The 16,333-nt window shown below is 45.3% G+C and overlaps 1 protein-coding gene across 4 annotated transcripts in view; it reads left to right on the top strand.

Annotated features, from left to right (window-relative positions):
• HDHD2 (haloacid dehalogenase like hydrolase domain containing 2) overlaps positions 1-16,061 on the top strand; it is a 49,539-nt gene extending 33,478 nt beyond the window's left edge. For all 4 annotated transcript variants that reach the window (XM_019986674.2, XM_019986676.2, XM_019986675.2 and 1 more), the window contains 3 exons: positions 4,580-4,796; positions 8,298-8,361; positions 12,796-16,061. In XM_019986674.2, the coding sequence (XP_019842233.1) occupies positions 4,580-4,796; positions 8,298-8,361; positions 12,796-12,899 (385 nt within the window). In that variant the 3' untranslated portion in view covers positions 12,900-16,061. The remainder of the gene's footprint in view (positions 1-4,579; positions 4,797-8,297; positions 8,362-12,795) is intronic.
• Positions 16,062-16,333: the final 272 nt, after the last annotated feature.

Below are 16,333 nucleotides of genomic sequence, written 5' to 3'. Positions count from 1 at the left end.
CAACTGGGGGAAAAGAGTACATCTAGTGGGTAGCGGCCATAGATGCTGCCACACATCCAACAGGGATAAGACAGCCTCCTCTCACAATAAAGCATTTTTCAGTAAAAAATGTCAGTATTGAGGCTGCAAGACCTAATCTGATTCAGTTCCTTCATTTGATAAGAAACTGAGACCCACAAATGTGAAGTGATTTGCTGTTACCTATTTTAAGTAGCACAGACACTACCCTTCCCATATTTATGAATAAAAATAATTATCATTACTGTCAAATATTATGAAAAAGTTTGCATATATCATCTTTATTCCCCAAAAAGGTAAGCATTATTCTACATGTTATAGATCAGGATCAGGATACTGAGGCATATAGTGCTTCATCCATTAATGAATTTGTTCAGTAAGTGTCTAGTGAAAGGTCCCAGAGTTTGTTTGGGCTTTTTTTAATATAATTTTATTTATTTATTTAATTTTTCGGCTGTGCTAGGTCTTCTTTGCTTTGCGTGGGCGCTTTTCTAGTTGGGGCCAGTGGGAGCTACTTTCTAGCTGTGCGGGCTTTTTATCATGGTGGCTTCTCTTGTTGTAGTGCACAGGCTCGAGAGCGCGTGGGCTTCAGTAGCTGTGGTGTGTGTGCTCGGTAGTTGCGGTTGCTGGACTCTAGAGCCCAGACTCAGTAGTTGTGGCCTTTGGGCTTAGTTGCTCTGTGACATGTGGGATCCTCCCAGCCCAGGGATCGAACTCACATCTCCTGCATTGGCAGGTGGATTCCTTACCACTGAGCCCCCAAGGAAGTACCCCATGGCTTGTTTTTTATTTCGCTTTGGATTTTTTTTTTTTTTTTTTGAAGTAAGAAATACAGTGATGAGCAAGACTGATGGGCATAGTGGAGACTATATGGTAGCGAGGAAGACAAACCACACACAGCTGAGTAAGAATTATAAACTATGGAAAGTTGATCGGATCAGATCAGATCAGATCAGATCAGTCACTCAGTTGTGTCCGACTCTTTGCGACCCCATGAATCGCAGCACACCAGGCCTCCCTGTCCATCACCAACTCCCGGAGTTCACTGAGACTCATGTCCGAGTCGGTGATGCCATCCAGCCATCTCATCCTCTGTTGTCCCCTTCTCCTCCTGCCCCCAATCCCTCCCAGCATCAGAGTCTTTTCCAATGAGTCAGCTCTTCGCATGAGGTGGCCAAAGTACTGGAGTTTCAGCTTTAGCATCATTCCTTCCAAAGAAATCCCAGGGCTGATCTCCTTCAGAATGGACGGGTTGGATCTCCTTGCAGTCCAAGGGACTCTTGGAAAGTTGATAGAAAGGAAAAAAGATGAGATGGAGCTGAACTGTGAGGAGGAAGTCCACTTTGTAGGGAGATTGGCGATGGTGGCTTCTGTGTGCTGACTTCAAGCTGAGATCTGACAGGTGAGCAGAAGAAAGCTGTGTGCAAAGTATGGGGCAGTGCTTCAGGAGGAGGGAACACTGTGTGTAGGGCTGAAGCAGGAAGGAGTCTGACCTTCTTGGTGTGTAGTCAGCAATAGGGAAGGTGTCTTGAGATGGAGATGTAAACGGTGGCCAGATGAGGCCAGGCCTCACCGGCTGCAGAGAGGACTTTGGCTTTTATACCCTTTGCAGTAAGAGGTTATTGAAAGGTTTTTAAGCTGAGCAAGGACATACATGATCTCGCCTGTACTTTTAAAACTCCTGCTATTGCCTGTACGATGGGTTGGTATAATAGGGCAACAGCAGAAAGCAGGAAGACGAGTTGACTATTGCAGAGGTTCAGCAGAGAAAGTAAGACTGGAGACGTTTTTATTTTTCTTTTGGACTCGTAAGTTATTGGATGTGCTTATAAAGGGATATGGAAGGGTGAGGGAAAGTAAGAAATCAGGGATGACTGCTAGGTTTCTGGCTTGAGCAATGGGGTGAATTTGCTAAGTTGAGAAAGACTGGGGGAGAGTCGTTTGGGGAGTGGGAAGGAAAGGACTCAGTAGTTTGATGTTGGGCAAGTGGGAAGCTTCTGGCAGTTGCTTAAGCTGCCATGTAATTTCATTTCCACATGTTCCATTTTCAGCAGAAATGGTAAAAAGTTGATCTTGTGTTGTTTTTTTTTTTTTCCCTAGAAAAGTGGTTTTCTGGAGTTCTGGGTTCCTGCTCTCCTTGGTCTCAGCTGGCATTGCCGGATGATCTTATAAAACGGGGTGTGCTGGACTTGGTGTTCTTTACCATCCCTTTCAATAATGTGCTCCCTGGCTAGGTCTTTTTTATAGTTTTTTTCCCTATGCCTACATGGAATTTATAGCCAAGGATTTCTGCTTGAGGCCTTCTTGATGCCTTTTTTTCTTGTTTCTTGTACCTCAATGGACTTATAGTCAAATAGAGATAGAAATCCTCAGATTTCTTGCTGATACGTTACTTCTGATAACAAAGAAATCAATTGCCCTGCCTAGGAAATGTACCGGAGAAGGCAATGGCACCCCACTCCAGTACTCTTGCCTGGAAAATCCCATGGACGGAGGAGCCTGGTAGGCTGCAGTCCATGGGGTCGCTAAGAGTCGGACACGACTGAGCGACTTCACTTTCGCTTCTCACTCTCATGCATTGGAGAAGGCAATGGCAACCCACTCCAGTGTTCTTGCCTGGAGAATCCCAGGGACGGGGGAGCCTGTTGGGCTGCCGTCTATGGGGTCGCACAGAGTCAGACACAACTGAAGTGACTTAGCAGCAGCAGCAGCAGCAGGAAATGTACAAACACCTCTAAGTTGTATGGTGTCTATTTTCTCATATTTTTGGAAGTGTTAATTATTAAAAAAAAAACTTTTAATCTGTGTCCTAGAAAATAATTTACCTTTCAATCTATCCTGAACATGCCTTGGCTCTAAATCTTCTGCTATACAGAGAACAATGACAGAAGCAGGAGCCACTTCGCTGAGAGATGCCTATTCTCCAGGCCCATGTGGAACCAGTTCCCATTTAGAGAAATGCAGAGGAACCCACAGTTTCAGCCCTTCCAGGGAAGGCACTAAAGCACTGCCTGGGAATTAAGTACACACATCAATCAAGCTGATAAGTCTTATACCCAGTTAATATATAATAAAATATTAACAAAGCTAAATCAAATGAGTTTTTAGTTTAGCTGTGTAAGTGAAAAGCAATTTTGAGGTCTGTTGCATAAAGAATTCCAGTTCCGTGGTAGAGTAGCAAATAAATGGGATTGGGGGCAGGATGACAAGAGGGGAGATAGATAAATCACTCATTATTCTCTCCTTTCGATCAGCTGTGGTTCTTTAGGGCCAGCATAGTGGCCTTATCAGGTTTCCTAACTGTTGGATTTTAAGATCTGCTTAAGAAATAAATTTGTATTAATATTAGAGAATAAATTTGAAGGATCCATTCTGTGCTGTGAGCAGTTCGTAGTAACTAACAATAAGACCCTGTAATAGGCCAGTATTGGTTTTTACTTAATAAAATATTTAATCATAAATGTCTGAATCCTGCATCTCCCACAGGAAGGCATTTCCATGCCCACTGACAAGAATCATTTAGCAGTTTCATAGTTGAGCGCTTAATTACTCATAATTGTGAAGGGTAAGATGTGATGAATTCTGCCTCAATGGACATACTAAATATTTTAACTAAGTAGATGACTTAAAGTAAATTAAGCTAGTGAGATCATTTATTCCATTGGTTAAAAGCAGCTTGAGAAGACTATCATGTTCCGTATATGATGAGATGATAATAGCTGTGTGACTCTTTGCTGTGTGCCTATATGTAGGCTGCAGTGTTGAGATGGATGGCAGATTATTTTTGGATGGGGTTGATGGGGTTTGAGGGATTTCTTTTATTATGTTATGCCTGAGTCACTAATGAGGATCCTTACCTATATGCAGTTTGGTTCTCTAACAAGAAAACTCTTCGTGCCCTTTCCGTTGGTCCTACATCAGGAAAAAGGAAGGGGCTTGACATTTCCCCTTAAGCCTTACTGCTTTGTCCTTCAGTGAAAACGGCCCGATTTTCAAAGTAACAGCAGAAGCAGTCAAAGGGTAAAATGAAGAGGGGATGATACAAGCAGAAAATATTTGTAAAATGCTCTATGAAATTTCTGAATTAGAATCTCACATTTTGGAGTAGAGAAAAGAGGCAGCCAGGTGTTTTAGGAGTTGGCTAAACGTGTCACTGCACAGCAGTTGAGCCACTGTAAAAGGCTCAGGAGCCTCCTACTTACCATTAGGGAGGTTGAAACAACTTGTCTCATTAAGTTAAGCTTCTTCCCTCGAGTGCCTTATTTAGCTTTACTTCTCTTAATTCTCTTTCCCTGATGATTTGGGTAAAGCGTCTGAAACCACTAAAGGTAAAAGGTTGAAGCAATCCCAAATTTAATAATCCATCACCTTTCTTCAGTGTATCTGAGTGCAATTCCCAGCAGTTCCTAGCAAATTCATTAGAAGACAGCAAGTCATTAAAAGTTAATACGAAACTATTTGTCTCTGTGAGTGAATAAAACTACTTTGTAAGTCTGACATTCTTTTCCACTCATAAAAAAGCATTGCTTTTAGCCAATTTCCATTGTCTCTGACTCTCTAGGTTACTCCTGGATGGAGCACCTCTGATAGCAATCCACAAAGCTAGGTATTACAAGAGGAAGGATGGCTTAGCCCTGGGGCCTGGACCATTTGTGACTGCTTTAGAGTACGCCACCGATACCAAAGCCACGGTCGTGGGGAAACCAGAGAAAACGTTCTTTTTGGAGGCATTGCGGGGCACTGGCTGTGAACCTGAGGAGACCGTTATGATTGGAGATGTAAGTAGAAGAGCCCAGGAAACGCCCTGGGCTCACCTGTCCTGCTGGGAGGAGCCAGCTTCAAAGCAGTGCTTTGAAACACGAGCGGACCCGTTATTGGTGTTTGTCAGGTGGTAATAAGAGGCCACCCATAAAGCAGGCTTTCCAGTAGTTGTTCACTGGTATTCTAAAGAACTGAACTGTTGATTATTTCTGACAGTCTTCACAGTGTGATGAGATATATACAATTCAAAAGACCATCAGATACAAGACAATTAAATGCTTTATATGTCCTTTTGAAGATAACTTAGATTTGTTTTTTACTATTCCTTAATGCAGAGACCACCTGTACCTAAAGAATTCTCTCACTATTGATTTTTTTTTTTTTTTTTGCTAGTACATACTTTATGGAAAAACTTCCCAATTTGCCAGAGATAGCTAAAGATATCGATTGCCTCAGGCCTTTGAGTGGCAGGGCTGGCTCTGGTGACCAGATGCCCTAGCCAGTGACCTTTGGCTGTGAGCACGTTGTCAGTCTACCCTGGTAAGAAAGGCAATACCAAAGAATGTTCAAACTGCTGCACAACTGCACTCATCTCACACACTAGCAAAGTAATGCTCAAAATTCTCCAAGCCAGGCTTCAGCAGTACGTGAACCGTGAATGTCCAGATGTTCAAGCTGGATTTAGAAAAGGCAGAGGAACCAGAGATCAAATTGCCAACATCCATTGGATCATCCAAAAAGCAAGAGAGTTCCAGAAAAACATCTGCTTTATTGACCACACCAAAGGCTTTGACTGTGTGAATCACAACAAACTGTGGAAAATTCTGAAAGAGATGGGAATACCAGAGCACCTGACCTGCGTCCTGAGAAATCTGTACGCAGGTCAAGAAGCAACAGTTAGAACCGGACATGGAACAACACACTGGTCCCAAATGGGAAAAGGAGTACATCAAGGCTGTATATTGTCACCCTGCTTATTTAACTTCCATGCAGAGTACATCATGCAAAATGCCAGGCTGGATGAAGCAGAAGCTAGAATCAAGATTGCTGCGAGAAATATCAATAACCTCAGATATGCAGATGACACCACCCTTGTGGCAGAAAGTGAAGAACTAAAGAGCCTCTTGATGAAAGTAAAAGAGGAGAGTGAAAAAGTTGGTTTAAAGCTCAACATTCAGAAAACTAAGATCATGGTATCCGGTCCCATCACTTTGTGGCAAACAGATGGGGAAACAGTGGAAACAGTGTCAGACTTTATTTTCTTGTGCTCCAAAATCACTGCAGATGGTGACTGCAGCCATGAAATTAAAAGACGCTTGCTCCTTGGAAGAAAAGCTATGACAAACTTAGACAGCATATTAAAAAGCAGAGACATTACTTTGCCAACAAAGATCCATCTAGTCAAAGCTATGATTTTTCCAGGAGTCACGTATGGATGTCAAAGTTGGACTATAAAGAAAGCTGAACACCGAACAATTGATGCTTTTGAACTGTGGTGTCGGAGAAGCCTCTTGAGAGTCCTTTGGACTTCAAGGAGATCCAACCAGTCCATCCTAAAGGAGATCAGTACTGAATATTCATTGGAAGGACTGATGCTGAAGCTCCAATACTCTGGCCACCTGATGCAAAGAACTGATTCATTTGAAAAGACCCTGATGCTGGGAAAGATTGAAGGCGGGAGGAGAAGGGGACGACAGAGGATGCGATGGTTGGATGGCATCACCGACTCGATGGACATGCGTTTGAGTAAGCTCCGGGAGTTGGTGATGGACAGGGAAGCCTGGCGTGCTGCAATCCGTAGGGTCACAAAGAGTCGGAAACGACTGAGCGACTGAACTTACTGGGAAAACATTATTTTCTATCTGTGCTGTGAGGGGAAAAGTACTGGAAAGCACACTATCTTGTGGTCAGTAGTAGGTGGCAAGGATTATATTTCAATTTTAAATAATAATGCCTTAGGCTGGAAGGGACCATCAGGATTGTCTGGTCCGAACCTCCTCAGTTTATCAGCTGAGAAACCTTAGCCCAGAGAGGTAGCCCTCATGCCGGATGTCCCAGAGCTGATGAGTGGCATGGCTGGAAGTAGAACTCGAGGCCGGACTCCCTCCAGAAGAAACTGTAGATCCCCTGCTGTCTTGAACTGTGCGAGTGCTCACGGATCGCAATCTTCCTGACTGCCGTCTCCTACTTCTAGGTTCCTGAACCAAACCCAGTAGGCTGTCACTGAACTCAGGACTGCTTTGAAAAACTGTCTTTTCAGTAACAACTTTTCCCTCTGGCAGGCCTTTAGCTGACTTTTCTAGGCAAATGTGTGTTCAAGAAAGTGGTTACCCTAGCCTGGAGATTCCGGAATTCTTTGTCCCTGGAGACACTGCTATTGGGACAGCATGGAAGGTGGAAAGGGCACGTGATAGCAGAGTTCAGCTGCCTGGAGGGGTGTTGTCTGAGAGAGGGTGGCTTTTCCCTCTCTTTCCATGTCTACTTTTCCCCTCTCCTTCAGCCTTTCCCTCTCCCCCATCTTGCCTGCTTCAACAAGGCAGGTTTAGATGCAACAGAAAAGGTTTTAAGTTCGACCTTGAGTGAAGATTTTGAGAGAATTTCTGAGACTCATTTCCAAGGGTGGTTGTTAAATTACATGAATGATTTTAACGGAAAAGTTTTTCTTTGGGCATGATCTGAATAAATTCTTATAGACATGAGATGGTAGGATTGATTTTATTGATGTTTCTTCCATTTCTTGGATTTTTATTGCCTTGCATTTATCACAGTTAACTGAGTATATTCACCCCTATCTTGAGTAAAAATTGAAAACAAGAGCTTCCCTTTTAAACTGGTCTGTTATTCCTAAGTGTGAAGACAATCTCAAAATCTGTTTAAGTATACGGTCTGACTTGATTCCTCCTGTTACTGACAGTTGGATGAAAAGTAAGGATAATGTCTTACGTAGGCAGCATGAGAGCTGTCTTCTGAACCTAGTTCACTCACTGCCCTGCAGTTGGATCATTTGCCTTAAGAGCTGCCAAATGATAAAATTCCTTTTTTCCATGATCTATTTTAAAAGGAGATAGATGGGACCTTCCCTGGTGGTCCAGTGGTTGGGACTCTGTGCTCCCAATGCAAGAGACCGAGATTTGATCCCTTGTCGGTGAACTAAACCCCACATGCTGCAACTAAGACCTGGTGCAAATGAATAAATAACAATAAAAAATATTTAAAAAAAAGAAATAGATGTACATGTGCAAAACATGCAGCGCTGTAACTGCACTTTCTATGTTTGGTTACTGGGGTTGCTACTCTTGCTTTTTACCTCTACCTCCGTGATGCTTCCCTTTCCAGTTAGTATGCTCCCTTAGACTGTCACACCTGGGTTTATCCTTTTTTATACCTCCCTCACTCTCGTTTTAAGAAAAAGCATGGGATTGCAGTTGGCCATTCCAGCCTAATAAATCACTGGTAGGTTGGTTTGTTGGCGAGCTCACTGAAGACACTGGACTAAACGCTTCGTCACACTTTTCTAGGACTGCAGAGATGATGTTGGTGGGGCTCAGAATGCCGGCATGCGGGGCATCTTAGTCAAGACAGGTACGTATCTTCTGTACAAGCTTTTTCTGAAACAGAATGGTAAAATACACCATTCTTAAAGAACAGTCTTTGATAAAATGGCAAAGCCCACTGGGTACGTTAATTCTCTTTCCACCACAAAGCAAAAATAAAGTGGGCTTAGGATTGCAGGGAAGAGAGACGACGTGAGAGGGCCCGTACTGTGCAAAGCTAGGAAGTTCAGATCAGAGTTCAGAGGTGTTTTCACACTTCCTCAGAGATAGTCATACACAAGACAGTTAGCATTTATATGATTTTCTGGATATACAAACCACTGGCTGACCAAAAAACCATTGATCATGGGGCTCTGTAAAAATATCCTTTCCTTTTGAACCAGGTATAAAATGATGACTTTGACCTCTTTGGGGACTGACTAGCTAAGTGATACTTTGTGTTAATGTTGTTTTAAAAACACACATAAAAAAACTTTTTTCTTGCCTTTCCTGTACTGTTTTAGTAACAATTTCCTATACCAAAATTAAGTAAACTGGGTGTGGTCCCTCAAATAAATTTAAGGAAAGAGAAAGAATTTAATGGGGAAGCCACAGCTACTACGGTATCATGAGGACAGCAGACCAGTTAGGTGTCTTGGGTCTCAGTCTCAGCTCTACACTGACTCTGAGATTCTGTCAGAGCCCTTCACCTCTTTGGACTGTTTATAGATGATGGGGCTGGACTGGTCCCTTGTAGCTCTGTGCCATTTTCCAGTGTGGAGTGTGATGAATAAAATCCTCTCAAGGTAAGGAGTGACAAGGCATGAGAGCTGTGTGTGGGCATGTGCTGTTGCGCTGAGAACTTGATCAGCCTTTCCAGGTAAAATGAAAAGGTCTCCCCCACACCTGCCGCCAGAGGGTACCTGCTGAGCTTGGAACTAATAGCACGTGTTTGAGGATGACAGCCAGGGTCCGGTCCAAGAATTGGCATCAGACTCTTATCAGTTAAATAGCAGATAAGGGGTTCTGTGGGCTTCCCTGGTGGCCCAGCAGTTAAGAATCTGCCTGCCTATGCAGGAGATGCAGAAATCCCTGGAGAAGGAAATGGCAACCCACTCTAGTATTCTTGCCTAGAAAATCCCATGGACAGAGGAGCCTGGCGGGGTACAGTCCATGGGGAGAGTCAGACATGATGTAGTGACCGAACGGTAACAGCAGAAGGCTCTGTAAATGGCTCTGTGAGTTCATATGCCTGGCTTTGTACAGGTTGTCCAGAAAAGGGAGAATTTAAACAGTCATAGAAGACCTGCCACCAGGAAATTTTTAGAAAAACGTATATTTACTCATGACTATGGTGTTTGTTCAAGAAAATGTGGTTGCATGAAAGCTATTTTGAATTTAAAAACAGAAACAAGAAAACAGGAGATGCTGCTATAATTGAATAAGAAGTACTTGTCAGGCCCTGGCTTCCCAGGTGGCACTAGTGGTAAAGAATCTGCTTGCTAATGCAGGAGACGCAAGAGACTCAGGTTTGATCCTTGGTTCAGGAAGATCCCCTGGATTAGGAAGTGGCAACACACTCCAGTATTCTTGCCTGGAGAATCCCATGGACAGAGGAGCCTGGTGGGCTACAGTCCATGCGGTCGCAAAGAGTCAGACCCAACTGTGCAACTGAACACGCATGGTGTGGACCAAGAGGGACACTCTGCTCGTGCAGGAGGTCCCGGGGGAGCCTTGCACATGGTGACTCGTCGCCTTAGAACTAACAGTGTTTTTGCACATTTCTCATTCAAAATGATCACCATTTTCCCTGGAACATCACTCTGCTTTGATGGACGCGAAAAAGAGGACAACGGGACCTATCAGGGAGTCAAGAAAAACAGGCACATTCATCATCTTGCCTTGTGTCTGAATTTTCAGATTCCTGACATTCACCATTTTATGATCCGATCATTGAGGAAATCCACAGATAACTATTTCTAGCGTTCCCATAAACATTTCCTTTCTTAGCTCACATAATTAAGGATTTACACCAAGTATGAAAACTGCTCCTGTGCCAGTGTCTTGTGGGCCCAGCTCCCCCTAGCGGGTCTCCAAGGTTCTGCCTTCTTTTCTGACTAGCCATTGGCTGTGGTCAGCCCATCACACAGGCAGCCGGTCAATCTTAGAGAAGCCAGCAGCTCTACACAGTCACATCTAAAATGTCTAACTTAGTTATGTAGCTAAGTTCAGCTCATGAAAACAGACCCATTTGTACTGTTCATCTTTGGTCAGAAAAAAAAAATCCCAAGTAAGACCACTGTTCTGAAAGTGTACAGAGCTGCCGATTCCACTGATGGTTTTGAACTGAATGCAGTGGACAAGTGCTTGGTTTCTCAGTGTTGAAAATCACCATGGAAATTTTAACTTACGCAGTGATTGTCTTGAGCAATTTGTTTCTCAGTAACACATGTTAAACGCTCAATATACATTTGTAAAGACTTTTGACTAGCCCCCCTGATGCTGCTGCTGCTGCTAAGTCGCTTCATGTCTATACTTCTCTGCAACCCCATAGAGGGCAGCCCACCAGGCTCCGCTGTCCCTGGGATTCTCCAGGCAAGAACGCTGGAGTGGGTTGCCATTTCCTTCTCCAATGCATGAAAGAGAAAAGTGAAAGTGAAGTCGCTCAGTCGTGTCCGACTCTTAGCGACCCCTTGGACTGCAGCCCACCAGGCTCCTCTGTCCATGGGATTTTCCAGGCAAGAGTACTGGAGTGGGGTGCCATTGCCTTCTCCATGACTAGCCCTGACCAGAATCCAATTCTGTTTAGCATGTAAAACAATGACCTAGGAAAGATGGGATCACCCTTTGTCCAATGTTGTCAACATGGCTTCCTGCATTCTGCCTCCATTTACATTTGTTCATCCAGGAGAGTACAGACTGCCGTGCTGCGTCAGGCCTGAGTGGCGGTGGCCTGCTCCCTTCACTCTGCCAGCGTTGTTGAGCGCCTGCCGCGTGCCACACACAGTGCAGGTTGCTAGAACTTGCACGCATACGCAAGCCACTGTGTTAGTTTGTAGAAACCCCAGGGCCAGACTAAGCAGAAGCATGCTGCAAGCCCTTCTCTCCATGGCTAAGAACCCTGACTTTCACACATCGGTCCTTAAACAACTAGATCCAAGAAGTGGGGGGTATAGTAAAAAGTAGTCATTAACTTACCTGTGAGACCAAGCAGAAACCTTGCTAAGGTTTATACTCAATGGGATTTAAGCTTAAGAAGAAATAAGCAATAGAGTTTGCTGTGTGGACCGTACCGTGGACAGGTGCCTTGAGGATGCTGAGGAGTTACCTTTGTGCATTTGATGCTGGCTCCTTTCCTGAAGGAATTCACAAGTCAGCAAGACAGGACAGGAGCAATGTCACCACCACAGCACCAAGTTGTGGCCTGGGGATTTTCAGGCTTCATGTTTGCTGGACAAAACCTTGTAGGTAGTTGTAGAAAACAAAAGGGATTGTATTGTAGAAAATGGTGAGCCTATTGTTTGGAAACCCAGATTTAGGCAGAGAATACGGGAAATTGCACAAGAATAAAGAGAGCTCACAGAAAGGGGGATGAGAGAGCTTGCAGAAAGGGCACGTGCAGAGGCTGCACTGAGGCTACAGGGCAGTCGGCCTCATCCCCAAGGCCTTGACTGAAGCAGTGTTCCTCCCCGCTTCCCTCCGTCCCTTCTTTCCTTCCTTCTTTCTTTCATTTAACCAGTGCTACAGAATGCCCACCATGTGAGGAGTGCTGAGCTGGGTGACTGAGGGCCTGGTAGGCAACAACAGACATTTGGGGTTCTTTCTGAAGAGCACTGGGACACATTAAGGGTGTCTAAATGGGGGTCATGCATGGCCTGATGACCATTTGTCAGATCAGCTCTGTGTCCCCGTGTGACCAGTTCCTCTGCTGTGCTGGGCTGTTCATCTGTGGGTCTTGAACTCCTCAGTGCCCTGCTGGGCAGCCTGGCCGGCCAGCCTGCATGTGAGCACCGTGACCATCCGTCTCTCCCTGCCCCCGGTGCGCTCATTTGCCTGCTCACAGGGTTCCTGTTGGGCAGCAGCTCATGCAGTTTCCAGTCACCCGTGAGCTGACAAGGCCTCTATCCTGTGCGGTCTGGGCTCTCATGTAAAAGCACTGATTTAATCCCCGTCCGTATCTTTAGGGCTGGTGGGGGAGGAAATTTCACCAGGTGAGGAGATTTGAGGGCACCCTTAACTGCCAGGTGACCCAGTGCCTGGGATCCGGCATCCGTTGCTGAGAGACCAGAGGGCCTGGGAAATGCTGAACACATCTGGCTTTGGGTTGCCTCGTGGCATCCTGAAGCCTGGATGAAAGGTGCTTTGGGGGTTGTGGAGCCCCCGGTTCTCTCGGCACTGTCAGGCTGGCCTGTGTGCTCACAGGCCGCGATTACTCTGGCGTCCTGACAGTAGCCTTTGTTCACGGGCTTTACTTTCATTTCAGGGAAATATCGAGCAGCAGACGAAGACAAAATTAACCCAGCTCCTTACTTAACCTGTGAGAGCTTCCCGCATGCCGTGGACCACATTCTGCAGCATCTGCTGTGAACCGTTACATGAATCTGAAGGAACTTGAAACGCAGCTTTTCATCGACTGGAATGAATCCCTCAACACACTCAGTGCCGGCCTAGACAGACGCAGACCCCTCAGCCCTGCTCACCGTTCAACCCTCTTTTATTGTGCAGTCATTAGAAAGAGAGGTATTGAATTGCAGCCAGCCACTCAGCCGGGCTAATAATCCCTTTTATTTTGTAAAAGAAGATGAGATCCAAAAAAAGGGAAAACTGAGATTGCATGTTCCTTTTAAAATATTCATCAAGTTAGTGGGGCTAGGGGGGAGTCTGCTGCAGGGAGCCTCGTTCTCTGCCCTCTCAATGGTAAATTGGTGGGCTTCAGGCTGACTAAAGTTGAATGGTATCTTTTTAAGTTATAAAGTACTGTACTGCAGGCTGCATTAGGCTGTAGTTTTAATGCTGAGTTCAGCTGTGAAATCCGTCAGAAGTGCCGAGTGGAGTACAGAACAGAAGCAACAAAATAAATTGTCCTTTAGCCCAAGTGATGGAGTGGATTTGCTTTCACGGATGTTGAAAACTAGATTAGCTACTGTATTACTCCCAGCCTGGGTGACTTCTTTTTCTCTTCATTAACCAGAGATAACTAATTTAAATTTAGAACCTGATTTTAATTTAAAATAATATTTCCATTAATAACCTATTCATTGCAGATACCTATTATACTGTGTAACAGTTGTTTTGGAAATTTTATGTAAAATTAAAACTATCAGTATTTCACAGATGTTTTAATTAGACATTGTTATTAACAGGAACAGTGCAGAAACTAAAATCAAGCCTTTAATGTCTTACAGACCATGCATTTTTGAGGTTAGTGTCCACCCGGGTCCCATTAACTGTACATTTGCAAGATTTCATTATTTTTGCCTCTGACACTGTGGGAAAAATCCTTCAGAAACTACTGGGACAGATTCAGGCTTTTATGTACTTGGTTACCGCGGCTGTAAAATGAAATCTCGCCTTGTAGCGTGGATGATTCTTCTCATGTTAAACCCACCACAATGAAGGGGACTGAGGAGGTGATGATTGTCCTGTGCATTTGCATACTCGGAGGATCCTGGGCCTCGGCAGTTGTTTTACTGGGCTCTTGGGCCTTGGGTTATCAGCACGTAATTGCCCATCATCTTGGTGCTCCCCGTACTGAAGCACACAGCGGTGTGGATGAGCTTCGGGTTTTGATGCTTGTTTAGAGAGCAGCTTGGTCTTAGGTGGGAGGGGGCAAAGCTAAATGGCCACTCCCCTCCTCCTGGCCGTTGGCTGCTCGCTGTTCTTACTGTGCAGATGCTGGACTTAGTCCTCGCATGTGGCAGAGTGCCAAAGACAGCAGTGCTGGGACACCACCCGGACGGGAAGGAGGGGCAGTGGCAGGGGCGCAGAGCCTGGCCAGCACTGCCAGCTCGCCCCTCCAGGACCCTAGCCCCTCCCCTAGCCCCTCCTGCCTCTGCTCCCTTCTCCATAGAGATAACCACGGTGCCCACCACGCAGGCGTGTTGTGAGAGTTAAATGCGCTGCCCACGTGTTAAGGACTTTGAATGGAATCAGGCAGATGCTAAGTCTCCCACGTCTGCGATGACGACATGCAGATACAGGAGTGTCCACATTTAACCATCTGGGAAAGTTTGGTAGAATTCATCTCTATAGCCAGTTCAGTGGGGAAGGTCTTCCTGAGAATTTAAAAAAAGAGACATTCTACGATATTTGAACTCCTTCAGACCAGAGCTGCAAAGAGGGGAAGCCCTGCATGCAAGCAGAGAGGCTGCTGGTATGTTCACCTGTGGCCTGTTCCCCAGCACCTGGGGCAGCGATTCCTTGGCCCAGGCGTTCTCAAGTGTTGCTCGCTGCTGTGTGTGAAGTGCCTGCTAGGAAGCAAGCGTATAAGAGAAGGATCTGGCCAGGAGGGGCCCAGGAGGATGCCCAAGGTAGTGTGAAGATCCTGTGTCCCTGTCCTGTGATGTCCTGCCCGCAGAATGGAGGAAGTGTCCCCACCTCTGTGCTGCACTTGTTAGATTACACTTGGACCTTCACGCGTCTCCTCTCCCCACCAGACAAGACTGTGTCTGCTACAGCACAGAACAGGTACTAAGGCAGTCACCGGACCAATCAAACTTAGCTGTAAATATCAGAAGAATTTAATGCTAGAACGTTTAGCTGTGGGTAGGGAGGAGAAAATAAGTTTCATTTTAGACTTGCTGTCCATAGAAGAGGCCCATTAGACATTTAAGTAATGGCTCTGATGCTCTGGGGACAGGTTAGAGCTAAAGCCACGCAGTAGACATGACTGACAGGTGCGTGGCAGGAGAGGGTAAGGCACCGTGTGCACCCAGCCCTGCCAGGAGAAGTGGCTGTTCCACTTTCCTCCACTCTCACGTGGCCCTAGAAGCCATTAAAACCTTAGTTTACTGTTTTATTTAACAAACGTTAAATAGGGCTTTCTAACCGACCTGTCCACAGTGTTGAAATTACTGGAAACATTCCCAGCTCAGCAGGTTGGTCTGCGTTGGGCCTCATGGAGGAGATTTAATAACCGAAGTATGTAAAGGACTTTATTTTCCAGCCATTACATTTCAAGGACTGTCCTGTGGTACTGACCCCCAAGGAAAGTGTTTGTATCAGCTTTACTGTAATCCTGTCCTGGCCCCAGAAAGGGACCAAGTGACATCTTAGGGCTGGAAAGGGCATTAGAGAACATCCACTGTCGGAAGGTGGTCATTGCGTGTCTGCTGTGAGCCAGGTGTGTGCTCGGTGTGATGGGCGAAGGGCAAGTCCTGGGGGAGATACAGTTGTGCCCACTTCACACTCACCATCCAGAATCAGCGAGTTCTGCAGTGACTCTGCCTACCCACCATTCCACCCCTCTCAGGGCAGATAGTGATGCCCCGAAAGAAGGGGGCTTGCCCACCTCCTTCAGCAACGGCTCCATCAAACACCTATGGCTGTGGATGTCACAGACTCCCCTGGAGTGACAGGTGTCATCACCTAACCCTAATTCCACATTGAAAAATTACAGGAGTGAATTGTACAGGAAAGTCAAAATACACCTGTGTTGATGATGTTCAGTTGATTTTGGATCACTGGTGGTTCATGTAGGATGAAACTCAAGTCCTTGGGTACTTATAATAAAGAATTTTTAAAACTGCACTAATGTGTTTCATTAAAACACTTGCCTCGGTGGCAGAGTCCCTTGTCCTGTTAGCAGTTATCTGCATGGAGCAAGTTTGTATCACAGTTTTCTTTGACATAAATCACAAAATTTTGCCCAAAATAAATGCACAAGGCCTTTGCTAACTTTGTGTTACACCAACCACCTACTACTCAAAGAATGCTGCTCTCCTTGAGAGGTGAGGTGCCTGAGCACCAGAAATCGTTTATCGTAATTCAAACGGCATCTATTAAAATGAAACAGATTTCAG

The sequence above is a fragment of the Bos indicus genome, chromosome 24, assembly GCF_029378745.1.
Source record: "Bos indicus isolate NIAB-ARS_2022 breed Sahiwal x Tharparkar chromosome 24, NIAB-ARS_B.indTharparkar_mat_pri_1.0, whole genome shotgun sequence".
NCBI classification, from domain to species: Eukaryota; Metazoa; Chordata; class Mammalia; order Artiodactyla; family Bovidae; genus Bos; species Bos indicus.
This window is presented reverse-complemented; position numbering and strand designations above follow the sequence as displayed.